The sequence below is a fragment of the Chamaea fasciata genome, unplaced genomic scaffold, assembly GCF_029207755.1.
Source record: "Chamaea fasciata isolate MVZ Bird 193981 ecotype frontalis unplaced genomic scaffold, bChaFas1.0.hap1 SCAF_7, whole genome shotgun sequence".
NCBI classification, from domain to species: Eukaryota; Metazoa; Chordata; class Aves; order Passeriformes; family Sylviidae; genus Chamaea; species Chamaea fasciata.
Genome location: NW_027094092.1, coordinates 45095167 through 45107189, shown reverse-complemented (window position 1 = coordinate 45107189; position 12023 = coordinate 45095167). Strand labels below are relative to the sequence as shown.

The window sequence follows — 12023 nt, the reverse complement described above, 5'->3', positions numbered from 1 at the left end:
CCTCAATTTAGGTTTCAGTTTTATCAGCATGTATAAGAGAGAAATTTAATTAAGCCTTCAAATGGTACCATTTTTATTAAGTTTTAATTATTGTATTCTGATTTTTATCTCAGCACACACCACACAATTTACTCAGCCAGGCTGGTCATACTTGCAAGTGGATGGACACTTAGAAGGAGGTGGCAGTTTTGTGGCTCTGACAGATGGCTTGGGGAACCTTACCATCATTATTGAAACTATGGTATGTGCATCAGCAATTCCAGTGGACTAAAAAAGTTACAGGAAGTGTTTTGTTATGAAGAACCTGTCTTGATTTACATAGCTTGGTATCTGTGGATGTTCTTGGATACTTGTTTGTAGCTTTATTAGTGAGTTCACTAGAGGTCATTTTTTCTATCTGAACTTTAAATACCTAGTTAAGACTTCCTGGAGGCCAATGTATATGCCATCTTTATCTTTTTATTACACATTAGCTTTAATTGGATGATACACTGGGAGGAAGTTACATCATGTGCTTTCTTAAAATCTGTATTCAAAATAAAATTATTAAACTACTGTAATTGCAGCTATTAAGATAACAGTAAAATAAATGATTGCTGTTTTAATTTCAATTCTGTGCTGCAGGTTTTTCATGAGTGTTGCCATGTGTTGCATTCTAGTAATATGTGTCTCTTCTGTTACATTTATTTTTTTCTTCAGAGTCATAATCACTCTAAATGTATCAGGCCTCCATTGCCAAATTTCACTGTCGTACCTCAGAGAGCAACTTTCTACCTCAGGGGGTCATTTGTAAGTAGATCTTGGATACATTTGATCAGCCTTGCAAAATGAATTGCCATTCAAAATCTGACATGCGAGTCAGTATCACAGGTTAGCAAGAAATTTACAGTCCCCAGTATTGGAGGCTGTTTCACACCTGGCAAAGTTGTAAGCATTCTGGTTTTGTTTTACCATGAGATGCAATGTCATAAGTGAAATTGTAGAATTGCTGCCTCCCAGTCTAATTGTCTGTGTATTGAAAAAGAAATTTTGCAGGATAGAAATGCAACTAAATTTTTCTTTAGAATTTATTCCAAGGCTGGGTGCTCTGACATGCTGACATAGTTTGTCAGGCCAGCACTAGCCTTTCTACGTATCAGTTCACTTCAGCTGTAGTTGATTTTTTACTGTAGGTTTTGTTGTTGCATCCTGTGAATAGATATTCTGAGAATCTCCCTGTTGTTGATTTATTTTCATTTTAATGTTGCTGATGTAAATTCCCCTCTGAAATGTGAACTGTACTTTTACAGTGTAAACTGGAGGGAGTCATTGTTAGTTGATTCGGATGATTCCTTCTCAGAAGTTGACAGTTACTTATTTGGAATTTGATTTTGATTTTTTGGCAGCAATAATTTCCTTTAGGAGATAATTTGGATGATACTTTTGACAATAAAATGGTTCACTTAGGAAAAGTAACTGAGTGTCAATTTGGATACTCAGCTCCCTTTTGGGGAAATATCAGATGGCTTACGCAAACCAAGCTCTAGGTCACTTGCTTTGTTGTTGATATTGGTAACTGAAAAGAAATTATGGGGGTTAGGTGTGATTAAAATCTGATAACTCATAATAGTTGATATGCTGTAGTACTGCAGAAGGCTGGAGCCGTGAAAGTAAAATATTTCGCTCAAAAATTAAAATCAAAGAACTAGCAACTAGACTGAAGGCCTCATTAAAGTGAAACTAGCAAGATATTATTTCAGTCTAGTTACTTCTCAGAGGAGAGCTTGTATTCAGGTGTATTGTTGGTGATACGGAAGCTAAAGATTGTGTCTTTGTTTGCAGTGCTTTCTGTCTTTATAAGCAACTTAGGGCATGTTAGGACAATGCCTTATTGATGAATAATCTATTAAAATGCAAGGCTAATGATATGTAGTGATTAGCTGAGTAGAGTTGTGGCCTCTAATGTGATCAACAGCTTTAAAATAACAAAAATTAGACATCCATAGAGGACTGGTATTACTCAAGTTGAATATTCAAGGTTGTTTATTTTGCTGTTGTTGTGTTATAAATTGTGCGGTGTGTTCCATTGTAGTATATGGTGGAAACCCTTCAAGTGTGGCATTCTAGACTTGATTTTGAATCTGGAAGCTCCAGTCTTTTCCAGCAACTCCGTCCTGTAAATGTAAGTTGATAGGTTTCAATTACAGTCACTCTTCAGTGTCAGATGTGTCTTCCCTCTTTGGTGAAACTCCTCAACTGTCATGCTTAAGCTGCACATTTAGGACGTGTTTTAAGGCTGTTTGCAGTTTTACTGGCTATATACAAGCTTACTAGGAGGTAATAAAGAGTTTGGGAAAAGGGGTTTTGAAAATTCCCAAGAGATACTTAAATCTATGCGGAAGCAAGAAGATGGGATTTTTTGCCTTAAATCAGGACTTTGGAGGATCTTTACTTCTGCCACTTGGGTATTTTGTCATTAAGTTGTTAACTTTTTCAGCTTGAGCTCTCTTCAATTCCAGGTATGGAAGGGAAGATTTTCCTTAGATCTAAATGTGGATGAAGTCTACACTTTAACCACACTCAAGACAGGACGGAAATGTGCTTGGCCAGAGCCGCCGCCTCCTCAGCCCTTTCCTTCAAGTTACAAAGATGATTTCAATATAGGTAAGCCAGAGTTCTCTTATCCAAAAACTAATTCACACACAGATATAATTGTAATGTAGGAATTCAGTAAGTTATGCTATGTAAATCTTCTACATGAGGTAGCCTGAAGATCTGCTTCGTTTTTGTTTATTTATACCTGTTTTTCCAACAACTTACACTTGTATGAGTGTACACCTTACACTTGCAATACACTTGAGGTGTATTTAATTTAATGTCTTACCTAGTGTTCTTGTGTTTGCAAAACTGGTGTCCGCTTAAAAACTTGCATTTTGGGGACTGCTTTGATACAGCAAGTCAAAAATATGGAGAAACTTTTCAGGGGAAATTTCTGAAAACAAGTACACTGCAGAAAAAGAATGTTTTTGAGTTGATGTGTATTTTATTTTCTGAACAGGTAATCCACCTTTCAGTGAAGCCCCAAATTTTGCAGATCAGACAGGTGTATTTGAATACTTTGTAAATGCTTCTGACCCAGGAGATCATGTGTTCACACTCCGCCAGGTGGTGGTTCAACGGCCCATCACTTGGGTGTCTGATGCAGACCAGACCATCAGTGTCATAGGAAATTTTAAGTGGTATGTAAATACTATTTTGTAGTGGCGTTTGGGGAAATGTCCTCCTCACCAGTGCAAGTAATGATCAGTTCATCTGTCTCAAGCCTCATTTCTTTTGGGCAGAGGGCTTTTGCTTTTGCCTTCAGATTCTTTGTAGACATGTAGGAACGATGATTCAGGCACTTCTATAAGTCACTGAGCCCTGCTCAGGGCCAAAGATCAACTGTGTCTTTCTAAATGACTCTCAAAAGATGGGAAGTCCGCCACATTTCTTGGTTGTTTAGAGTAATGCTGCTTTGTCTTAGTATTTTTTTTTTTTTTTTGCTTATGTCCTGCTAGGCATATTTGTTCAAGCTAATTTTCTACACTAAGGGATCTGAGTTGGCATACTAGAAACACCATTGTGTTCCCTGAGTTTCTTATTTTTTTAATTGGACGAAGAAAAAGATCGATTTTGAATTACATAATTTTGAGTTATTTTTTTAGCAGTTTGATCAGTTTCATAACTCTCAGACTATTTCATTGATAGTTCAGTTGTATTTGTTGCAGACTGCCATCTTCTGAGCAGTTCCTAGAATTGTGTGGATTTGATGCCAATGCTACTTCAACCACTTTTATTTCTGGGTGAAATTAACTGAGGTTTACTGCTTTGATAAAAGTATGGTTGCAATTGCAATTCGTTCGAGGAGCTAAAAAATTGCTAGAAGCTATAAGGATGGTTATTTTTTATTGCTATTCAAAATCAAGCAGCATACTTTAGAATAATGTTTATTTAAATAAGCATTTGGGAAAGAGCCTGCTAACTAATTTTGCTTTTAATGTAACAGTAAGCTTCATATTTAAAACTTTCTCTTCAGCTTAGAAACCTACATTCTTTTGATATGTTTTTTAAAATAGCCATTCTGTCAGTTTTTTTCTCTTTAATGAGATCACTGATCTGGCAAATGCTTTTTCAGAACATGCTTCACACTTCTAATTTCAGGCCTGGCGGTGTGATTGAATCACTTTGATCCAAGGCCTGGAAGCATACCGCCCTCTTGTACTTGGAGGTTGTTCTTCAGTTGTCTGATGTTTTCTTTTGCAGCCCTCTGTAAAGAAAAATCTCATGTTTCCCCTATAATCAACTTTCCCTCATTAATAAATCATACTCAGTGATTCCTATAACAGCTACATGGGACATACTGTTAAATTACTGTACTGAGATTCCTAAAACACCCTATTATTTTATTTTGGTTCCGTTTCTTTCTGAGTCTTCATCTTGCTTTCAAAACCAAGCTTGCTTTCTGAATACTCAGTTTATTATTCAAGTTTTACTGGTCTGTAACTTTTCATAATGTTAGTCCTCAATTTCAGGCCCTCAAGTTTGTTTGCTTTATCCTCAGTTTAAGATTTAACTTGTCCCTGGCAGATATTTTCAACAATGAGCACCTGCTATTGGAATTCTGAGCCAGTTTTGCATTAAATTTCTCAGTGGGATGATACTTCAGCTGTCAATGGCAATTTATCATGATTCAGTTTCAGGATGGTTTAGTTGGTTTTAGTTTGGATTTTAAGCTTGTGCATGTGAAAGCTTTTTGCTCTCTTACCCTGAATTTCTTAGTGGTTTTTCTCTGATAGTTTTATTGAACTTAGGTATATTCTGAAAGTATTACTATGTAATTATTTCTGTATTGCTTTGAGTCTCTTTATAATGGCTTAAGGAAAATGGGGGGGTTCTCTTTTTTGATCAATAGGGAGGCAAGAAAGTAATCTTTTTTGTGTAATGCCTGTATATTCAAGGATCTGGAGCATTACATTAGAATGAAAGCTCAGGTTTTTCTTACTACTATGTTAGAGGTGAGAAGAAAAGTTGCTACAGTAGATATTCTCTGATTTAGTTATCAGCTGAGCTGCTATCACAGAGAGTCTTTTCACATTCTGTAAATAATTATGGATAACTATTACTCCTTAAGTAAGTGACCTTATGGCTGTATCTGTATTACAAGTGCTTTCAGACATTGGATGTAGATCCATTAATAAAAGGAATGAACTTTTATGGTTAAGAGCCTTGTACTGCAACTCTGGGGAGGAGGAAGTTGTGTAATTTTTCTAGGTGCTATTTGATGGTTCTGGTAGTATTTTGCCTTATTCTTCTTTGCAGCTCTCATTGCAGGCATAACACAGTGCTTTCCGCTTGAGCTGGAGTATAATCTCAGGAAATCAAATAATTTCTACATGCTGCCTACTCAAAAAAATGGATTCCTTCCTTGTTTAAACACTGAACTTCTCTTGCAGGGTAAACATGACAGTCACTTGTGACATCTACATAGAAAAACCTCGTGATGGAGGCGTGTTTATTGCAGGGAGAGTTGACAATGGTGGGATATATGTGAGACGTACCAGAGGAGTTTTCTTCTGGGTTTTTTCCGATGGCACCTACAGAGTCACTGGTGACCTAGGTAAGCAGCCCTTTGCCAAAATGGATGCTGGCATATGGGCATGTCATTTTGATAACTTCGATAAAAATGGGTGACGCTCAGATTTTATATTCATTTGTTATTACTATGAATTTAACCTGTTTATGATGGTCACTTTTCATATGTGGAGAAAGCATCTGAAGGCTTTCCCCATTCCCCATTTCTCAGGCTCAGCTTTCTGGAGTTTTAGTTTTTCTGCTGACAAAGTCTGTTTTAAACTAGCAAATATGAACTATTTTGCTTTTCATAAGTACTCTGATACAATATTAATTACAGAAAGATTTGCTCTGTATTCTTAAACTACACATTAAATAAAATCCTGATTGAGATGAAATGGCTTTTCTTAGGGAGCAGTTCAAGTCACTTATATCTGGCTTAAGTGATGCTCATAAGTGCCCTGATGTTTCCTCACATCATGCATCTTCGGGTTAGTGTAGCTCAGTGGAGTGAGCACACATTCTACTTGTGATGCTAACATGCATGTGTGTTCATCTGTGGAGCACTTGACAGGCACATGGAAGAGTGTATGATAATACTTCATCAATAGCTGAAAGTCCTTTTCATTTTGCTTTGACATAGTAGCATATTAGGTTGTTTAAATGCATTTCCTATCACTTCATGAGTACAAATTAAAATTCTCAATAGAAGTTTCTAGATCTACAGTATATCTGATAAGATGTATTTTTTTGTGTGTGTGTGTGTTCCTTTCCACTTCTACCATGGACAAGTAGCATAAAGAAGGTTTTATATAGCTTCTCTTAACATACCAGTGCTCTCTAGGGAAACTTTGCAATGTGTAATTCCATAAAAACTTAAGTTTTTGCTGTATGGAAATACATACTTGTCTTTAGAATCAACTCAGTTTTTATTTGTAATAAGACCTAGAAATATTACCTGATTAGTTTCTTAGGCTGTCAGAAATAATTTTTCCTCGATGGAATGAGTGGATTTTGATCAACCACCCTATTATTTCAGGCTGAGACTCCTGTTACACAATATGATAATTTTTTCTGTACAGCTATTTTCAGTCATCTTTATATTTTTCTAGAAGGGAGCCTGAGTGTTAAATTATCTTGCAGCAAAAACTGTCTACTGAATAAATGAATACTTGTAGCACTTAATTTTTTTTCAGGTCTTCGGCTTCTCTCTAGGTGTCATTCACACCCCATTTTTACTTAGCTTAAATTTTGGGTAGAACTAAGCAACATGACACTGGGGGAGCTCTAACCCTGTGATTTAAAATAGTTACAAACAATACATAAACAAGAAGATCTATAGAACAAGCAGAGTGATAGTTACTGTCACACTTTGTGAACCTGTACTCTCCATAGAGTGAATCCTCATCTCATGCCAAATTGCCAAGGGCACTGAGGATTTCAGTGAGAAAACAGTTCTGGCAAAACAGGAGAATATATTGATAATTGAGAGTCCAGGTTTGCATATTAAACCTTCCATACTGCAGCTGAAATTGGTAAAATGTCACTTCTGAATAGCAGATATTATTATTCTTTTGCTGGCTTGATATTTATCAGTTTCAGAAAAGGGCTGAAGTTAAAGTTTGCTCACTTAAGCATGTTTTGCAGCTGGACAGAAAATATTAATGAAAGGACGTGCTGGTGTCCGGGATAATGCATGGCACACACTTACTCTCAGCATTCAGGTAAGGACCCAGGCAAAAAGCAAGAAAACCAATTACTAAACTTCCAGTCCTAAATGGTTTAGACGAAACTGGACTATGCTATTGGTGGTGTACTTGCATTAGTTTACCCTATCAAAAACATAAACAATAGCTGTTATATTAAACCATTATTAAAATACCATACCAAGTTCAGCTACCTGTATTTTAAAAGAGATCTTGAGAATCTGTAGAAGGTACAGAAAATAGTTGGAAAGCTGAATTGAAAGCTTTCAAGGTAGAGGTAGAAGGGTCAGAGAGGCAAGTCTCTTATTTAATCTGTCAGAAATTGGCCTGGCTTCTTGCTCTTAAGGGAGTCAGTAGAATACTAAGGTAGCCTGTGTTTCAAATCTGCCTCCCACCAGTTCCCTTTGCAGGCTAAGGTTTTGTATGTGGAGCTAGTAAAGGGCTGGGAAGCTCAGATAAGCTGAGCCCCTTCTCTACTGTGGTGGAAGAGCACAGGCATTGTGGGACACTATAAATGGGCTGCAGTTAGTGAGAAGCCTGTCTGCATTTTTTCTCTTCTCTCCCACTCCACCCTTTTTGACCATAGTGACTTAGGGAGAAAAGTAGCCCCAAACTGTACTTTAAATATCCCTGTGAACTTTGATGGGTGTGACATTGGTGCAAGTACCTAAAAGGCTTTAAGTTCCTCTGCTGAATGCCTAATCCCTTTGTCTAATGTAACATTTGCAACTGCAACTGGCTTGAAATGTGGGGAAGCTTGAATTCTAGCTGGGGAGATTTACTAATTAAGGTAACTCTTAAAATTATGCACTGAGTCCCTCATGCTAAAATGCTTCTGAGTATTAGAAGCTGGGTTTTGTCTCTCGTACTATGACATTTGGAGACAATGGGGCACTTAAACCTACGGCATTCACTGAAATGGATGTAGTTTAGTTTTGGCTTTGGTACCCCTACATTGATGACAGTGCTTGCCATCTGTTAAATGGGCCAAGACTGAATATGAACATTAATCACTTAAAATTCAAAATGGTGTTGATAATTTTAAAATTACAATGCTTCCATCTGTGTTGTTAAAGTATTTTGTACCTAGTATACCTTTGATGTAAAGGTGGAAGTACAGAACCATCTTTAAATAATTCTCACACTGACTCCTTGAAAGACATTCTTTGCTTTCACCAGTGTCTATAATTGTCTTTCAGATGAAGAAATATAAGTAAACTGAAGTACTTTTTTCTAAATACTGTTTAGTAGAACACACAAAAGATAAATTGTAATTTTTTCCTGTAACTGCTTTTAATTTCAGCATCTTGAAGTGGCTTGAGTGATACTTGAAAGTTCTGCTGTCTCCTCTTTCTTTTGGCTTAATGACTACATTACATCTTTCTTTACTTTTGACTTCTGCCTAATTCTGCAGAATCAGTGTCAAGTGTATGGTATCACCTTAAGAAAGTTGGGCTGTTTTGAAAGAGTCTGATGCAAGGGAGAGAAAAACCAGTTTACTTTTCAGGTTCTACACTGAGTTAGCAAAGCTGTGAGTAGGAGAAGAGGAGCCTTTAATGTATTCACTGTAAAGGCATTAGATCTATTTCACAGAGCTGATAGATCTGTTTCACAGAGTTGATAGACACCAGAGGATTCTATGCACCAGAGGATTCTATGCAATACTTAGACACAACTCTGCATGAAAAATGTGTGAAATATAGTTGAAAGTTGACTTGACATCCTTCTGCTTTGTCTTGTCTCCCATGTGAGCAGGCTCAGTGTCTTAACAGAGCCTGAATTTTACAAAGCTAACATTTCCTTTTTTTGACAGGGCAACTCTGCCTCAGGACTGTTAAATGGTTACCCGCTTTGGGAGAACGTCACCGTTCCTAACCCAGGGAACGGCTGGGCTGCACTCGGGACTCGCTCCTTTGAGTTGGCACAGTTCGACAACTTTCACGTTGAAGCTTGCTGAGGTGGCTTTGGCATTTGGAGAACCCAGTTCTCATGTTACTTTGAATAAGAGCCAAGTCAAACTTGGAGGGGAGCAGAGTGCTAAACTGTGATTGATCTCTTGGCAAAGAGTCTGGATTCGGTCCGTGTTATTAGTTAAAGGTTTACTTGAGTAGATATCAACATGATTGTAGCTTTATCCCCTATTGCTGTGGGATTTTTGCCCTTCAGTTTTTGGGGGTAAGTTTTAGTTCAGGGTAATGATGAAAACAAATTCTTGGATTTAAATATCTTTTAATAACAACAACTTATCAGCTCACTTCTAAGATAACTTTAGAAGTTAACAGAAGACAGATGCATCTTAAGCTGCATTTTTTAACACTTCCACTATTATGTCCATTGCTTTCACTGTGAAAGAAAGAATTAAATGCCAGTAAGCCTTATGAGCCAGTGGGCCCCATGCTTTTGTAGGTCTATCATTCTCAAATTTCATTTGGTAAAGTACCTAGATTTCCTCTAGTGAAAAAAAGATGTTTTGTCTGTTTCTTTTGCTACAGTCTGTGACTAGACATTACAGTACTCCAAGTGCATTTGATTACTTCTTTCAACTTTCATTGCCAGCCCTAAAATATATCCTATTTTCAGTGGAATGGAAATGTGCCTTATGACTGATCAGGGAGTGCAGGATGTGACTTATTTCTAATCTACCTCCTCTTTCCACTGAAAGGGTTGAAATGGATGAAAAGATACCATAACATACAGTTTGTTGATGATAATATTGTGGGGTTTTTTGCATAGTGCAAAGAATAAAAGCATTGCATCATGGATATTTTCATGTCCGGTCAAATGTGGAAATTGGCCTTTTGTTCCTAGAAACTTAGGCAAACATCTCTCTCTTTTGATCAATTTAGAGCTTTGAATAGAAAATAATTAAAGCCTAACAATGATACTTAGTTTATTATATTACTGTGGCACAGAGGAGATATGGAGACTATCACTTCCTTATCACTTTCACGTCACCTTACCGTGAGTGACGGTAGGTGGACACAGAGGGAATTGTTTAGTGTGCCAAGAAGTGGTAATGACACAAGAGTGTCTGTTTTTAGACTTTTCCTAGCTATCAGGGAGTGAAGTTCAGAGAGTAGTTCAGATCCTAGGTGATGGAGGGATTCTGTTTAGCTGCTGCGCAATTTTACTTTTTTCCCAAGTTACCATTGTGAAAAAAGCAATTAATTGAGAATATGAGGTACTGAATAGGTTTTTTGTCACACACATTTGTAGTTCAACTGGCTCCATAATTTTTCTTGTTTGTTGTTGGTCATTTTGAATGAAGATGATGTCTATTCCCATACTGAAACCTGCTTCCTGTGTCCATCTACTTTTTGCATTCACATCCTGTTTAATTGACAAGCAAGACTTTCCACATACTTGATAGTGTTCTAGTAGCTGTATGAGGCCATTTGTAGCAGGCAACATCTGGAGAAAAGCATTTGTGGTGTACTTTGATTTATAGAGATTATTCTTCCCATCCCCTTTATTTTGAAGGCTGATTCCAGTAATTGTTAACTTCAGTCTTTGAAATTGTCATCTAATATAAAATTAATGTTATGCAGATCATTCATGGGAAATTTTTATAAAGTTAATCTTCCATTCTCATTTTTGGAGAAGAGTTCTTAAAATTCCATCTCTAGTAAGTAAAAATGTTGTGTCTTTTAGCTGTTATATTGATACTACTTATTCATACTTGGAAATTTCATACATGCCAGTAACCTTGAAAAATGCTTTAAATCACTAACTTTACAACTCTAGTAGAAGAATTCCAAATTTTAAGTAACTGTTTACTTAAGTGGGTGAAAAATGAAAGGCAATTTTCCATGTCATTTTCAAGTATGGATGTAGATCTGTTCATTACTTGCTTGGTTTCCTAAGGAATGTCACTGGTCACTCCACATGCAAAGGAATGTAATTTTAGGTCCTCGTATTCAAGTTATATGAGTATAATAATCTCAGGATAAATTTACTTGTGATGGATTTTTGTAGTTGGATGCTTCTTGGTGACTTCCTGGTAGCTTCTGTGGCTACAAGCAGAGAGAGCAACAATGATGCAGTTATTCCGAAAGAGGCTGTCCATTTTTTTAACCTTCTAATGCACTAGTGTAATAAGCTGTATATTGTGTACTAAACACAATGTATTTTATCACTGAAAATGTTGATTGTTTTTTCCTAATCTTAATTTACAATGTTTGAGGATTAAAGTGTTATGAACAGAGTGATTTAATGGTGACATAATGTTATTTGTCTTTGTTTGTCTGTAATTCTTCACCCTTCAGTAGACTGTAATATGTTTGGCAATAACAAGCTGTCAGGTTTTTCACTGAGGGGTGGATTTGTGTTGTTGATTATAAATGCTAATCATTCCAAATGGACAAATAAAACACTTAAAAACACTTTGTGTGGAATGCTTCTGTAAAATGGGTCTTGGTTTTCTCCAGCAAGAAAGCTGACAATTTTTCCATTGTGATTTCTGATAAATATGCTTGGCCTTAACTTAATTGGATTGGAAGAGTATAGCCAACCAGTCCTTACTAAAAATATCTCAAAATCCATATGCATTAGGACTTGTGCTATTGATTAAATGGTTTTCTTATAGCACTCAATATACATTTTGCTTCTTTCTGGTTTTTTGATTTGGATTTTTTTTTCTTTTAGTGAAGGGAATTAAATTGTATTTGAGGACCAGTGATGCAAAAGTGCTGAGGTCTGTGAGATTTAGCTCTAAGTCAGTTTCTGTGT

General features: G+C 36.6%; 1 protein-coding gene across 2 annotated transcripts in view; it reads left to right on the top strand.

Moving 5' to 3' along the window:
* The window catches only part of GALC (galactosylceramidase), a 31584-nt gene extending 19907 nt beyond the window's left edge, over window positions 1–11677 (top strand). For both annotated transcript variants that reach the window (XM_066188613.1, XM_066188614.1), the window contains exons 10-17: window positions 114–241; window positions 700–789; window positions 2072–2161; window positions 2499–2643; window positions 3038–3218; window positions 5472–5635; window positions 7237–7313; window positions 9109–11677. In XM_066188613.1, the coding sequence (XP_066044710.1) occupies window positions 114–241; window positions 700–789; window positions 2072–2161; window positions 2499–2643; window positions 3038–3218; window positions 5472–5635; window positions 7237–7313; window positions 9109–9252 (1019 nt within the window). In that variant the 3' untranslated portion in view covers window positions 9253–11677. The remainder of the gene's footprint in view (window positions 1–113; window positions 242–699; window positions 790–2071; window positions 2162–2498; window positions 2644–3037; window positions 3219–5471; window positions 5636–7236; window positions 7314–9108) is intronic.
* Window positions 11678–12023: the final 346 nt, after the last annotated feature.